The sequence below is a fragment of the Ceratotherium simum genome, chromosome 24 (assembly GCF_057802395.1).
Source record: "Ceratotherium simum simum isolate JZ-2026a chromosome 24, ASM5780239v1, whole genome shotgun sequence".
NCBI lineage: Eukaryota > Metazoa > Chordata > Mammalia > Perissodactyla > Rhinocerotidae > Ceratotherium > Ceratotherium simum.
In genome coordinates, this window is record NC_141923.1 from 40,733,856 (window position 1) to 40,750,517 (window position 16,662).

Genomic DNA, 16,662 nt, shown 5'->3' on the forward strand with positions numbered 1-16,662 from the left:
TCCAGAGCCTGGAGATGGCCTATGTGCATTTTGTCCCCAGATGGACACTATTAATAAGTTGGGAACATGCCCAACTGGGAAACACCACGTTCTGGCACATTTTCTATTTTGATCTGAGCCAACGGCAAATCACAACAAATGACCCATAAGCAGGCCAATCGTGTTTGTGGCGGTCATTGCTCAGGGAAAGGAGGAAACCAATTTCCCAACAGATAGGAAACATCCTTAGGTATTTCACAAAAGGCTGCAAAGCTATTTATTGTGAAAAACTGCCTTTATTCCTGCCTGATAACACTCTTCTTAGCTGTACACACTCCAGAGAGAAGACCTATCTATTTGTGGTACAGAGGAAGTGGCAAAGATGATTAATCTGGACAACCTGGAGAGAACCCACGGTCCGACTCCTGCTTGCTGTGTGATCTAGGGCAAGTTATTTAACTTTCTGCACCTCAGTTTCCAGATATTTATGGAATGCCACAATGCACAATTGTATAGACAATGGTAATAAATATAAGCACCTAGAACATGCACTAGGGTCTCAACGAATAGGAGCTGCCGCTGTGAATTCACTCATCACTCATCCCTTCTGCAAAGCTGATACCATTTAGGCTCCAAGAATCAATCCACTAGCCTAAGGCATGAACAGAGGCCTCCTCAGAACCTCGTCCCTCCAGCTTTTTTGGCTGCACTTCGCCCTCTCCTCACCTACTCCCCATCACAGGGCCTCCTCTCCTTGTCCAGGATGTTACTATGACTCAGAGCACAGGGCTAACGCTCCTCCAGGGGCCCAGTGGGCCTCCTGCTCCCCAGGCCGGCCGCTGGCAGCAGCTCAGACCAATGGGCCAGGCGGCCACTGCCAAATGCCCACTACACACTCAGAAAAGGAGAGGGGGCTGGAAGGGCTGGTGCACGGTCAGGGCTGGAAGGGGCCTCGGGGCAGCTGCAGCCTCCCACCCCCACGTGCACGAAGCCACCTGAGGGCCACTCTCCGGAGGTATCTCTGCCAACAGGTCCATGACGGGAGAACACGGATTTAGGTGGAGGTGCTCACCTGAAAAATATCAAAGGCAGGGGCCCTTCCTAAAGACAAGGGTCTGCTAGTTAAGGCAGAAGTAGAACTCGGAGCTCTCATACTGAAGGCTGCAGTGTAGTCACCTGCCTGAGGAAATTCTGCAAGATTCATTCCAGGGCCACACAACAATCTTTCTGCCTATCTGTGTCTCTCATACACACACATACAAACACACACACACTCCTTTGCTAATATTTAATACAACAGCAATAGAGAAAATAATACAGAGAAAAGAATGTTCTCATGAACTCAGGTTGCCAGGTGATTTTCACCACATATTTTAAGTATGACTTAAGTATACTGACATCATCTTGCCCCAGTTCTGCAAGCTGACAGCACTTAGTTCGCAAGATTCCTAGACATCTTAACGTTCAGAAGTAGGATTTCTACTTTGCTGACCAACATTTGAGGAGTGGCTTCCTATGGAAAGCTACACCCCTGCCAGGAACTCTGGGCGCATTGCTTTGCGGACCCTGGTAGGCTGACACCCTGAGGATGCCCCATCAGCAGCCCGGATGTCCTGAGGAAAGTACTAGACAGGTAGAGGAACGGGTGGGAGGTGAGAGCGCTGGGCTTCTGTCCCGGTAAAGGCAGGGTCTGTGCACTCTGGGGCCGCCCCGAGTGCAACAGATCACAAAGGCAAACATGAGTATTCCCAAAAGAATGAAGCTCTGCCTGGCCCCTCTCTCCCACCTGGACCCTGGGCCACTGACGGGAGGCCGTTCTCAGGCCCTAGGCACAGTGAGTCCTCTGTTTTCCAAAGGGAAACCTTTGCCTCAATAAACTGGGTCTCTGAACAAAGGCTGAAGCATCTGACCAGTGTTTACTCTGCCACTCCCCCTCCGGCCACTTCCGCCTCTTTGTTCTTCCCTCTCTCAGGCACTCAGCTGAGGGCTCGGAGGAGAGCCCCTGGGAGCCGGACTCCAGCCATAAATGCCAGGAGGCTCAGCAGCTGACACCACAGTCACTGACTAAGATGAAAGGAGCGTGAAGTGAATTTAACCTGAAAGAATGGGGAGGTGGCATTTACCAGGCCTGCACCCCAGACCCGGGCCCTCCCTGGCTTAACAACGCCTCACTCCTCCCACCCCCAAGGTTAAATATCATCACGTTACGTTACAAAAATGGGTAAACAGAAGAAGAATCATCCACAATTTCACTTCCTTCATACAGTGCCCGATAGTTTATTGGCATAATTTCCTTCCAGTCTTTTTTTGGAGGAGGGGCCAGGTTTGCCAATTCACTATCTTGGGCAGAACCTGGTATGGATACACACCGTGAATCATCAGAAATTCGTTATTATTTCCTGGACTCTAACCTCCTAATTCCATGATTTACTGTACCAGATTTTGGGCAAAGGATTTAACTCCTCAATGCTTCACTTTACCACTCAGCAAAATGAAAATAATAATTGTACATATCTTATCGGGCTGTTATAAGAAATGCATGCAATAAATAATACATGTTAGGTGCTTATGACAGTGTCTGACATAATCATTTAACTGCTTGTATTCAATTATCTCTTGACTGGATGAAAATCTTCATCAAATAGTATATTATTTAAGTAAACTCCTATTGCTGAATGGTGAAGTTATTTCCAATATTTTCCTGTTATAAATAATGCATTGAAAATCAGACAACTTTATGCATAACATTGGTTTTATTCTTTACATTGTTTTCTTAGCTAAATTATCAGAAATAAAATCAACAGATCCAAGAGTATAAATATTTTTATGAGTCTTGATACAGATCGTCAAATTATTCACAAAGTATTAGGATTTACAAAGCTATTAGAAACGTATGAGGATGCCAATTTAATGATATACTTGCAAATATGTATTATTATGAAAAAAATGGGGGCAATAATTTATGGGATCATAATCTTACGTAGTAAACTTGATAAACTTTCTAATATTTCAAATTTGCTTATATTTTTCTTTTTGCCAAGAACAAAAGGAGCTCCTAAATTCTGTTTTTGGGTGTTGACGACACCCTCCACATGTGGCCTGTGCTGGCCATTGGAAGCCCCAGGACACCATTCTCTGGTGTGGGGCAGGAGGTGGTCATCGCAGCAAGCACGAGTCCACTCGCTTGTGAACGGCGCTGCATGTGCACGGAGCCTTTCTGCATTCTCTCTTTTGGTCCTCACGGCAATCCTGCTCTCATTTTAACCATGAGAATTTTAAGGTTGTCTCCAGCCATTCAGGCTGAGGGAAACGAAGTTGGAAGAATTCGAGTCTTCCATTTCCCAGAGCAATGCCGTTTCCACACCAGCAGGGTGGAGGGGAGCCCGGGCAGACAGGAGTGCTGAAGCAGATGCTCCATCAACGACCTAAATGTTGTATGAGACAACATGTGGAGAACCCGGGCTCCAGAGTCAGCCTGACCCAGAGATGAACTTTGTCTCCAGGGCTCACAGTCTACGGGACCCTCAGCAAGTTCCTTCCTTTCCACAAGGGTCTTCACAATGAAAGACTTCGCAGACAGCTGGGAGTGACTCTAACGCCTCACCTTGGCTCACTTCTAACTTCTTCAGGGGAGGCTGCTACATTTCAGCCTTACACATCGAATAGCATCTCATTTTAGAGGCCATGGCCTGCCAAACCAAGTACTCAAAAGTAATAATTTACCTTCTGTAATTTCTCATAGTAAATAACATTTTCTGTTCTTTACAGTTAGTTTTTCAGCAGCGAATGGGGATAGTCACTGAGGATTTTGACAGATGGACAGATGCACAGAGAGCAAATGCCATGCATACTGTGGAGTTGGATACCTTGCAAATCCGAGAGAAAGCATAAACTACAGCAAAACGAAAATTGTTTATGTCTATCTTAGTATGAGAAAAACTCACTTGATTCTTTTAAATTGGTTCCCACCACTTCATTTATCATCTAGACTTATGGCAGGAGAAATTCCCTTTATCCTTTGCTTTGGAGACATGCACTGTAACACACAAATTTTAAGCCTCCAAGTCAGTTAGTAGCTCTCTGGTGAAGAAATAAAAATCACCTTGTGGTAACGACCGCCACCTTGTGGCCATATAAGAAACTGTCACTAGGAAAAACGGACCGTTCCGGCTGAACACTGTGGAAATCCCATGTGGCCCCTAATATTTTGGAGTATTGTATAATTTAAATATTTTCCTGGAAAATTCCACATTGTCTATGCTATATTCATTGGGCTCTCAGTCTGTTCCAGGTCCATTGCTTGTTCTACTCTACCACAACACGATCTAACTGTCGGTGAGACCTCAGACTGCTTCTAAGGAGTCACAGGGATTTCCTTTCGTAGGTAAAGTCCTCTGGAGTTGGGTAGGGGACATTATTTGTTCATTAGAGTAACTTGACACAGCCACCGAAACACCAGACTAGGTTCAGTAAGTGGCAGGCGACTGACTCAAAGGTTATCAGCCAGTTAAGATCATCTAACTTAACGTCACAGGAAACCATCTGCTCTTGGGCGCCGGTCCTGAGCAGACAGCTGAGCGGAGCCCTGCCCTGCCCTTTGATTCATGCTGTAAGCAGGAGGCTGGAGCGTGAAACCCAGGCGGGTGACCCGCACCATCCACCAGCCACGCCTTCTTCACATGGGTGTTCTTGAGCCTGAGCCGTCACGTCTCCGAGAAAAGAGCTGGATGAGGGTGGGGGAAGGGCTCTACGTAGGCAAAGTACCAAGTGCAGGAAATAGAGTTTCGGGGCTACTCCAGGGGCAGTGGAGGCCAGGCAGGACTGGAGCCCCAAAGAACACGGACCCCGGAGAGGGGGAGCAGAGAATCCGGAGCAAGGCGGCAGAGCGGCATGCGGTCCCGGAGCCACAGACCACGAGGTCAAGGAGCAAGGAGGATAGGAAGGGCTGTGGCCCAAGACGCCGTCAGCTGACTCCCCAGCTCCTTCCGATACACTTGGGCAGCATGTGAGTGCACGCTGTGCATCTTCCTTAATGCACCTGTCTCCCAGCTTCGAGCCCTCCCTGCCCCACCCACTCTTCAGGCTGCATGTGTGTCCTCCCCAACACAGATCTGAACATAGGTGACTCCTAAACATATGCAAATGCTCAGCCTCACTCACAGTCAGAGAAATGAAAATTAGAACTTCAAAGATACCAGTTTTTAAATCTCTCTGATCATCAAAATGAAAGACAGCATGCCATGCTGGGAGTATGAAGGAAACAGACCTTCTCACACATGGTTTGGAAGCATGAATTTAGAAATGCAGCAAGTGGTAAGAGCCTGGGCTCTGCAGTCACACTGCCTGGCATCAAAACCTCTGCCAGCTGGAAACTAAATTTCTTTGTGCCTCGGTTTCCCCATCTGTAAAACGGGAGTGATGCTAACAGGGTTACTGTAAGGATTAAATGAGATACTACACATAAAGCACTCAGAACAGTGCCTGGTATATAGGTGATAGTGTTAGCTCTCTGTAACCACTATGGAGGAGGAGGCCAACTGGACTCAGTCCAAATTGTACATGCAGATACCTCTGACCAAGCAACACCACCTCTAATAGTGTAGCATATAGAAATAATAGCACAAGTACACAAAGATAAAAGTAGAAGAGGACTCACTGCAACTTTGATTGAAATAAAGTTCCAGGTACAACCTAAATATACAGCAATAGGAAACAAATTGTGTCATGGTCTTAAAATGGAATACTATGCAGCCATCAAAAATGAGGCAGCTAGGTGTATACAAATATGAAACAATCTCCAAGATATTTTATTACATTTTTCAAAAAAATAAGGTGTATGGGGATGTAACGTACAGCATGGTGACTATAGTTAATAATACTGTATTGCATATTTAAAAGTTGATAAGAGAGTAGATCTTAAAAGTTCTCATAACAAGAAAAAAAATTGTGTAAATACGTATGGTGACAGACGTTCACATTGTGATGATAATTTCACAATATATGTAAATATCAAATCATTATGTTGAACACCTGAAACTAATATAATGTTATATGTCAATTATACCCCAATAAAAAAATGTGTAAATTTTGCAAGATGCATTAGAGATATTTATTTCCTCAATAAAGCCATTTTTGATTTTTATCCTAAAAAAATATTAAGGTGTAGAATGGTGGGCAAAGTATACTACCATCTGTGTTTTAAAAAAATAAATGTGGATGCATATACGTGGAATGTGCATATGTTTTTATGTGCAAAAAATTCTCTGAAAGGCTACAGTTGGAACTAGCTTCTTTTAAAGAAAGGATACAGATATTTAGAGGACACATTATCTATTGCAAAAAATTAGCTTTTATATAGTTAAAAAATGCAATCTGATAGGTCATTCCTCTGCTTAAATGTCTTCCATTTGTTCTTAGGACTAAAATCAAAGCTCCTTAACACAGCCTACAAGGCCCTTCTTGGCCTGGCCCCGGCCCGGCCCACTTCTGCAGCCTTGGTTCTCACAAGCCTCTCCTCCCCCTTCATCCTTTATGCAGGTGAGCTTTATTCACTTGTGCCCTCACTCACTGCTAGACTTGTGCATCTGCTGTTATCCTATCTGGCATATTCGCCTTCATTCTCTTTGCCTAACTACTTTTAATTCACCCTGCGGTCCCAGCTTAGCTGTTACTTGCCCTGGAAATGCACTGCAGCATCCCTGGACCAGGCGGGATGCCCTATCCACTCTCCCAGAATGCCTTCTGACAATGAGAAGATTCTGAAATATCTGTGGCACACCCTCGTGGTGCCCTCTCAGGAGCCATCTTCCCTCTTCATTGACAATAGAGGCCCAGTTCTGAGCCCCATATGAAATGGGCAGTGGAGTACCCTGTGCCAGGGGATGAGTCAAGGTTGGTGGGAGCCAATCACGATAAACCAGCGTATCGTGGCTAGATATTTGCTCTCCCAGCCTCCTCTGCAGCTAAGGGTGAACAGCGACTCAAGTCTGGGAAAGATTTTTCTCCTCTGATAAAAGGAGAGTGGCCCACGAAGGCCTTTGCCTTCTTTGCCTCCTTTGCCTCCTTTGTCCTTCCTGCTTTGGAGGCTGTCATGTGAGGTGTGATGTTTAGGGCTGTGGCAAACAACTTGAGACCCCAAGGGGAAGAGATGCCCAATGTCAATGAGCAGTTAATCAAACCCTAACATTGCTACCGCCAGACTTCTCAAGAAAAACATTTGTACTAATGCACTAAACTCATCCTTTCTGTTTATTGTGTAAACCACTGTTGGTTGGGTACTCTGTTAACTGCAGCCAAAAGCATTCCTAATGGCACCCTGTCACAGGGTGGACAGACTCGACTCCCAGGATCAGTCCACAGAATCAAGCACAGAGTCCCTGACTGAGGCCAGGAGCAATGCCTGGGACATTACAAACCACAGCGCCCTCTCTGGTCTGAACTCTTGCGCCCAGGTCAGAACCAGGCCAGCATTCAGGGGCCAAGCCAAGGCCAAAGTCACACAGATAAGCAGCCCATGACACATACTCTGCTCTTGGACATCTGGAACCTTCACTCTGCGAGAGAAGACTTATGTATGAAGACCTTTCAGTCGTAGGACACACTGCCCTCAAAGTGACCCTTCTCCAGGACAGCAGGACAGGAAGCATTAGTTCACTGGCTTCAACTGTCTCCCAGAGGTCATCAGAAGTCCCTGGTCCCTTCACATGGCCCTACCATGGGAGCTCATCTCCCACGAGTTTCTGATACTCTACTTTACAAAACCTGCAGCATCTTATTGTCTCAACTGCTTAAGAAAGGAGGCTGTTGAGGCAGTGAATGTGAGTCATACTTACAGGAGTCTGAAAGCAGCAGAACAGCTGAGTGAGGAAGGGGTGACTGCGGGCCAAGGACAGGATCCTCTTCTCCGTCATCGTGCATTCCACGTCATCGTCCTGCAGGATCACGTCCTTCTTCAGCACCTTCACGGCATACAGGGCTCCTGTTTCTTTGATTCTTGCAAGCATCACCTACAAAGCAGGAGGGGGAGCATGAGTGTGAGATCGCGTGCGCTTCCCAGGGTGTGGGCATGCATGGGGCAGAAAGGGGAGTAATGGCGCATGGGAAATGTGAGCGTGTGCACACACAAGCAACATACATGCACAATGAACATACACACAACACTCGCACACATACAACACACATACATGCATGCACACATGCACATACATGCACAAACAGGTGCATGCACAAACAACATGCACACATACATGCACAAACAACATACATGCACAAACATGTGTGTGCACAAACAACATACATGCACAACCTGCATGCACATGCAAACAACCTACACACATGCACAAACAACCTACATGCACACAAACAACATACACATAATGGGCTTATTTTAACCCAAACAGTTAAAGCCAAGACTCACCTTCCCGAAGCTCCCCTTCCCCAACACTCGGATGAACTCAAAATTGTCGATACCAGGTCGGTTGGAAGAATTAACCCTGACGTCATTTCCTTCTTTGATGCTCTCCTTTCCCTGTCGTCTTAGAGTGGTTCTGGAAACAAGCTTCTGCAGAGAAGAGGAAGAATACATCAAGTCAGAAATCGCAGTGTGGGCACGAAGTGTTTATGGATGGAGAAGACCTTACTTGCAGCCTCAGTACCCAGTACAACACCTGGGGAAAGATCAATCCAGCTTGACATGCCGTCAGGTTCTGCCATCCAAAACTACCTCGGCACCAGCTCCTGATCTGTGCTTAGTGTATTTGGGAAAGAATCATTTTAAAATATATCTAAGCCACCGAGTTTCAGTTTGTGTTCAAATGGGAGTGTACAGAAACACAAACGCCTGAGTTGGGTCCTGCGGGTTTCTTGGGTGCCTGTCTACGGGGTGGTCAGATTCCAAGAGCGCCACCTGGTGTCCACTTCCTACAAAGAGCGGTTTTCACTTTTGCTCAGAGAATCGAGTACTACTCCATACTAGGACACGAATGAATGAAGCAACATTATTTCTACAGTATTTTAAATTATATAAGAGAAATAAAAATTAATATAAAAATTGGAACAATGAACAAAAGTATGAAGGATAAAATTTAAAATACCTATATAATCTCACCAGCCCCCTCAAAAAAACACAAAACCAATTATACATATACACACATCTGTCTTCACACTTAATTGATTTTTAAAAACATAATAAAATTGTTTCACAACACACATTTTTATTTAACATTTTGTCATGTGTATTTTCCATATCTTTAAATATCCTTCAGGAACAAGAGTTTTAAGTGCTGTCCAATATTCCATTTTATGGATATATCATAGTTTATTCACTAATTTCCCTGCTAGTGGAAATACAGGTTATCTCCCATTTTCCCCAGTATAACTAACACCACAGTGAATGCACTTCCATTCAAATCTTCAAAGCAGGGTGATTCAGAGTCTAGGCTCTTAAGCAGACAGCCTGGGTTCAAATCACAGCTGTGCAGCCCAACCTGGCGACCCTGGGCAAGTTCTCTACCCATCCTCTCTGTGCCTCAGTCCCCTCTTCTAACAAACGGGGCATTACAGCACCTGCCACATGAGTTATTATCAGGAGTAAATGAAAAAATGCACATAAAGCACTTAGAATGTGCCTGGCACCTTCAATAAACATGAGCTGTGTTGTCATCGTCGTCACCGTCATCATCATCATCATCATCTTTTTTCTTAAGATAACTTTCCAGAAATGGAATTCTTTGGGCCAAAGTGTTAATTTTGAAGACTTCTGATACAGAGTCCACTTGCCTTCTAGACAGGTTGACCACGGGCACAATGAGAGTTCCAGTCTCAGCACACGGAACCAGAAGTCAGTGTGGCCTCCTCAGTGGGCTCTCCAGCCCCAACCCACTGGCACGAGCCCTGTCACAGTGACAGTGCCACCAAAGGCAAGATGACTTGCAGACATCCCCCTTGGGACATCGATAATACAAGCCACCACTAAGCAACAGATCAAAAGTCTAACATCCTGGAGCTTTTGACCTATTTAGCTAAAAAAAAGCTTATCTGGGGCACCTTCTAAGCAAAGTTTGCAATAAACAACCATGTAACAGCCTGAAACTATGAGGATTTTACCTACTCAACCCAATAAAACGGTGCTAGCAAGATATAAAAGGGATCACCTTAAAAATCCAATTGTTTCTCCTCCAGATTTCTGATCATAAATTTTCCAAAGACAGAAAAATTTTACCAGCTTGAATTTCACTTCCTCTACTTAAATACTTCCCCTGGTTGGGCTGGCACTGGCTAGAAAACTCTAAGCCAGTGTTTCTCAATTTTTTTTTAACCCATTCTTCTCTTTTGATAAACTTAAGATTCTCCTTCTCTTTTTAATGTTGTACTGTCAAATAACAGTTAATTTTGGCTTTTCCACTATTAAATATCATAATATTAAAGATATGTGGTTCAGATGACAAATGACAAGTGGCACTGCCCATTCCTAGAGGTTGTGCCACATGCTCTATCTTACTCCCATCGTATCTGAGAAGCCCTTGTGCAGGCTGAAATCTTTTATCTATGCTCTTCAGACACAGCTGTCCTGTGCATTAGAAACCTCCCTCATGGTATCAGCATCCTGACTGTCTATCCACAAGACAGACAGACGTTGATGGACTCTGCCACAGCCTTCCTGAAATCAAGACATGAAATGTCAATCAAGTGTCTGATCTACCAGTCATCTTTTCAGTAAAAAGGAGACAGGCTGGTTAGTGCTGACATTTTCCGGATAACCAAGAATCTGACAACGACTGCATTTTCCTTCCTAAGCACCCAGAGACATTTAGCAGTTAAGTCTAGGATTTTCCTGAACCAGACATCAAGCTACACCTTTCAGAAATCACAGTCGTAGTCATGGCTCTTTCCCAGCTCTCAGCAGACCCTGGCCAGGAAGGCAGCAATAGGACACGGGCCTGGGAAGCCACTGCGGCTCTAATGGACGACACGACAGCAGGTGGCGGTCACTCACAGAGGTTGCAAGACAAAACATGTCCACGGCAAGTGACACCACTTCACCCACACCGGAGAGCCCAGAGGAAAGAACTCCTGTTGTCACTGAACTTGAGAGATAAATTCACAATCCATAAACAAAAACTGCAGAACTGCTGGATGCCAGGGCTGTGGAGAAGCTCAGAGATCTTCTAGTTCAACCCTTTCAGAGCGGGGTCAGCGGAGGCCCATAGTTACTTCTCAACTGCACTCCTGGGGCCCCAGCCAAGAGCAGAACCCAGGCCTCTGGATTCCAGGCTTTTCACCTGACCACACTGACAGGAAGCTGATATTTTTTTTAAAAAGATCCTTCTTCTGCTTCTTGCTATATCTGTATGCTCATTATGTCTTGTCATATAATTGTAAACGGAATCTTATTTGTGAAACAAAATGCATTTTAAAAATGCAATAAATCTGGGGGCCGGCCTGGTTGGTATAGTGGTTAAGTTCATGGGCTCCGCTTTGGCGGCCTGGGATTTGCAGGTTCAGATCCTGAGTGCGGACCTAGGCACCGCTTATCAAGCCATGCTGTGGCAGGCATCCCACATATAAAGTGGAGAAAGACGGGCACGGATGTTAGCTCAGGGCCAATATTCCTCAGCAAAAAGTGGAGGATTGGTAACAGATATTAGTTCACGTCTAATCTTCCTCACCAAAAAAAAAAAAAAAAAAATGCAATAAATCTGTTTATTATGTTGGCTGAGATCAAGAACTTTGAGTATGCCACATGCGCTCATTCGGGCTGACCACATCTGAACAACTTCTAAATGACAATACTTGAAAAAAGCAAAGTCTCACCGAGGTTGGAGAAATATTTCCGGGTTGGAGGCCCATCCCAGCCAGAGTCTTGGCGAGCTCTGCCGCGTTCACCCCACAGTTAGGAGCCACATTCGCCTGGCATCTGATGTGCACATTCATTTTACAGACTGGATGGGAGAGGAGAGGAGTCAAGTCAACATGTGCTGCGAAAGAGAACTTTAATAACCTGGAAGATTATGACAGAGGAATCGAACAGGCTGAACAAGCCATCTTCTCATAAAATTTAACTTACACTCGTGACAATCTCTGACATTTTATCTATTTCTGTTTTGCACAGAAGCAGAAACCCTGGCAGACCCAAGAATAATAAATTTCAACTACATTTTTTTCTCCGTGACTTGATGAAAGACATTCCTCTCAATCATCTGTAACGGCTCCTGCCAATTTAATAGCATGATTCAACATAGAGATCAAAATGCTCATCGCAGCGACAGTCCACAGTCAGTGGAATAACAAGGAATGGCGCCAAGGGACTTCATGCTTTTCCTTCGCTCTCTCAATAAAAGGCGGCGCCTAAATGCTACATAGAGACTGATGCTCAAACAGGATGGAAACAGTGTTTCTGGGAGCACAGCCTCTAAGTGAAGCTTTCCTTCTGAGTATTGTTGTGGTTGGGCAGCCCTCGCAGCACAGAGCACAGCATCCTGTGGGGCTGTGGTTCTCGGTGCAGCCTGTGGTTCTAACCGCTTCATGGGGGGAAAAAAGCAACCTTTTTAAAGGTCAAAGTAAATGGCAGTTGGAAGAGGAGAGTGAAGCAAGCACAGCGTCTGGTGCACAAGAAGCTGACCTGGGACGATGTAGGACCTGAGGTTTAATCAGCAGTGAGCAAGTTCTGATACACTTTCCTTACACCGGCCTTGCTGACGGGAGGCAGAACTGAAGCAGCAAGCAACGAATTCCTGTTTGTGGAGTATCAATCCGTCTTTGGAAGCATGCACAGATCCAGGTTTCATGGGGCCTGAATTTACGTAATGTAGGGTGCCCTCTTTAAGACAAAGAATACCCAATCAAGTGGAGAACTCTGGAAGGTGGCCTTGCAAGGGAGGGGCCCTTGGCTTAAGCTTCATTGCTTCATGGGAAATCCACCTCTCTCAGGAAAGCTGGTATGGAGATACATAAGCCTACTTTGAAAATGGCCTTTCAAAACCACCAAGTGACATAAAAGCAAAAATTATAGGAGCCAGATCATTGCAGACGTGCTACCTTGGGGGCCGCCAGGGATAAGAACAATGCAGATGACCCCCACGCATGGCTCTGCATGTCAGCAACGACTCTACAAGAGCAGAAATGATTTTCAGGCTGGAAACCCACCCCCAGCGAGACCATCAGCTTATGATCAAGCAGCTGAACCAAAGCTGTACATGAACTGGCTGTCGTTTTGGTTATACGAAAAAAGAATGATTAAGTGGTGCTCGAGAGAGATAAAAGAATTTGCCTTCTTAAAAACAAGGGACTGTCCCTTTTTGTTGACAGAAGCAGACTTGGCGAGTCCAGGCTGTCAATGAAAGCTGTCCAGTTGCACTGACAGCAACCCTGCCTCCCCCCGGTGACTCGGGATATGTCTAAAGCTTCAGGATGAAATTTCCATGTATTCCAACAGGGGACAGTGTACCCCATGACTAACCCCAGCCAGAATGTTACAGCAACGTTCAGCGGGAGGTGACTCAAGGCCCAGAGCTCCCCAATCCCTAAGAGGACAAGGGATCGGCAATCACCGCCAGACCCTTTGCTGTGGCAAAAGCTCCAAACTGGGGCTCCACTGGGCACAGTTAGTGAAGGACAAGGCCACGGCCAAAGCCTAAGTGTCCTTCACCCCACCGACCCCTCCGACCTCTATCACAGTACCCCTCAAGAAGACCAGGGCAGCTTGAGTTACACTTTCACAACTCAGTTCCTGCTTATTTCTGGTGAGGTCATCAGACTCTCCCTCCTGCCAGTTCTTACTCATAACTCAAGCTTCTCTTTTGGCCATCTCACCTCCTACCATCCTCCCTATCTGACCAAGATCCCATTTTTTCCTCTTTCAAATACCTATTAAAATACACAGTGACTAGTCTGTACTCAGCACTAAATAGATGATGGCCAGCTAGCTACAACACTGAATTTAACAACTGACTTGATATTCTACGGTTCGGAAATCTGTGGATCAGATGTAGCTCCCTTTACATGCCTGACAAGGGACACATAAATACAGAACCACTAAGATGTTAATTTACAAAGGATCTGAAACCATCAGTCCAAGGTCAGATCCCGAACCTATAGAATTCCGAAAGCTCGCGGCATGCTGTTCTCATGAAGAAGTGGGTGCCCGGCACCCCAGCATCTCACTTTTACACTGAAGTCCTTGTCGCATTATCCCCCAGAGCAGGGAGCCACAGTGATCGCAGAATGTCGGCACTTTGTAGTTGTGGATGCTGAACTTGTGTGGGATATTGATTCCGAACCTCTGTTCAGCAATCTGTGAAAAAGGAACAGGAGGGCAAGAGCTAAAAATCACACCAACATCTTTTGTAAAAACCATAATAGGAGCCCACCAAATGCAGTGTTACTACAACACCTGAGCTGGGTATATTATTTCACCACTCAGCCACGATTAATTCCTCAGGCCTTACTTGGCAGACCAAGCACACCTTCTAAGGAACAAGACTGGACAGAACCATGTGGTGTGCATTAGATTGTTCACCATTTGGGGAGATAAATAGAAATTAAAATTTTCATTTCATCTTTTATACTCAAGCTGTATTTCTCTCCCTGCCAATGCCCTCACATCTATATCTATTTCCTAGAACCTTTTAACTTCAGGATTAAACAAGTCTTTTATAGACCACATATACTTGCTATCGTAAGTTCTTCCAGAAATTATGTCACGGGGGGTGTGGGCAGAGGAGAAGGTGGCATCCAGAGAGCCTGGAACCACAGAAGGAATCCATTCCAAAGTGGCATTCAAGCGGCTATCTTGTTCTGCCCTGCCAGCCTTTGTCTGGCATTTGCATTCCGATATCTGAGTGCAGACGTTCTGTTTAATCTCACATACAACTGCTTCTTGACCTTTTGGCTAAGATCAAGTGTGATCTCACATACTGTTTCCAGCAAATAACTAGACTAAGTATATGCTCTATAGTCGACGTCACAATTTGAAGCAATAACAACAGATCCACAAGCGACAAGGAGTGTGGCAATTATTACTCCTCTTGAAACTTTTCTGGCCTCTTTTTCATAAAAGAAAGAACACAAACCTCTATGTGTGCCCTTCAGCAATCTTGTATGTGCCCTGTAAAGAACCACTGAGGTCCAGAGTCAGACTTTGCAATGCATCTGTAAACCCACTGCTAACTGTAAGCCGTACCCCATCTGCTTTCCGCCCCCACAACTCAGAATGCAAGCCCACTCCAGCTGGAGGCAAGGCAAGTGGCAGGAGCAAAGCTCAAGTATTTGTGTACAGACGTCCTCCCTGCAGGAGGCCAACAGCCACCTTAGTTAGGAAGTGCAATTTGCAGTTAACAACACACATAGCATCAATTCTATCTTGTTTAGCTCTCACAAAACTGCGTGAGAGAAGTATGGATCTCATCTTAAGATTGAGGCTGAGAGAGAAGCTAGCCAGCGGAGGCTGGACACCAAACTCAGGGATCTTTTCATTCCTCCAAAGCTCTCTCCAAATTGGTAGAACTGGTCCCTGCTCATACCCAGCTGATCACTAATGGGCTCATCTCAAGGACGGTCATGCTACACAAGTACAGAAGTACAAACGCCATAACATAAAATGGAGAGAAGTTTCAATTCTGATACCACCATTGGCTTCAAGGAGTGTGGAGGGAAGTGGGAAGGGGAGGGAGGGAGAAAAGAAAGAGGCAGAGAGACAGAGAGAGAGCACCGCATGTGCATGAGCTCATGCAGGTACTTAATGAGCAAACTGCTATCCTCTTACCTCCACTTTGTTATTATTGTTTTGGCAAGTGCAGGCTGTAACAATCAGATGATGGCAGCGCTTGTGGACGACACAGGTGCACACTAGGAAATTAAATCCACGATTACACATTTATCTGAGGCTCATGGTCTAGCCAGGTACAGCAGTCAACAAGGGCTGCAGCAAGCCGAGGTGCTTGACTCAGACGTCTGGCCCACATGATGGCAGCCAGCACTCCCATCCTTCCTATGTTCTTCACTTTATCCCAAAGCTGGCCTTTTGCTCATGCTCAAACCTGAGCTTAATTCAACCTTCCTGGCTTTAACCCTTCCCACATCCACCTCCAGAGGAATGTTCTCACAGTATGACTCTGGTCACCTCAGCCCATGATCTAAACCTTCAGTGGCGTCTCACTGCCAATCAACAGAGTTCACATTTTCCAGCCAGGTTTCAGGTCCTCCAGAGGCTTCCCCAAGCTTACCTGTTAGCTTTCTTCTGTGGGAGCTCTTTGTTCCAGTGAAAACTAGACCAGTTGCTCTACCTAGAGCAAGTCTTCACCCTCCCCTGTACACTGTCCATGTCCTTCTCAATCCCTAGGATATCTTCCTTTTCCTATGGCTCGACTAAATAGCCAGCCCCGGTGGTCAAGTGGTTAAGATTCGGCGCTCTCACCACCGCAGCCCGCATTTGTTTCCCAGTCAGGGAACCACACCACCCATCTGTCGGTTGTCATACTGTGGCAGCTGTGTGTTGCTGTGATGCTGAAAGCTATGCCAGTGGTACACAGGGTCACCCATGGTGGACAGGTTTCAGCGGAGCTTCCAGACTAAGACAGACTAGGAAGAAGGACCTGGCCACCCACTTCTGAAAAAATTGTTCCTGAGAACTCTAGAAATAGCAGCAGAGCATCATCTGATATAGCACCAGAAGGTGAGAGGATGGCA

At 45.7% G+C, this 16,662-nt stretch overlaps 1 protein-coding gene across 1 annotated transcript in view; it reads right to left on the reverse strand.

Annotated features, from left to right (window-relative positions):
- The window catches only part of PRKCH (protein kinase C eta), a 219,105-nt gene that overhangs the window by 82,572 nt on the left and 119,871 nt on the right, over nucleotides 1-16,662 (reverse strand). The window contains exons 5-9 of the mRNA XM_087448406.1: nucleotides 15,740-15,822; nucleotides 14,140-14,269; nucleotides 11,791-11,918; nucleotides 8,396-8,539; nucleotides 7,812-7,985 (exon numbers count right to left, since the gene is read on the reverse strand). Of these exons, the coding sequence (XP_087304532.1) occupies nucleotides 7,812-7,985; nucleotides 8,396-8,539; nucleotides 11,791-11,918; nucleotides 14,140-14,269; nucleotides 15,740-15,822 (659 nt within the window). The remainder of the gene's footprint in view (nucleotides 1-7,811; nucleotides 7,986-8,395; nucleotides 8,540-11,790; nucleotides 11,919-14,139; nucleotides 14,270-15,739; nucleotides 15,823-16,662) is intronic.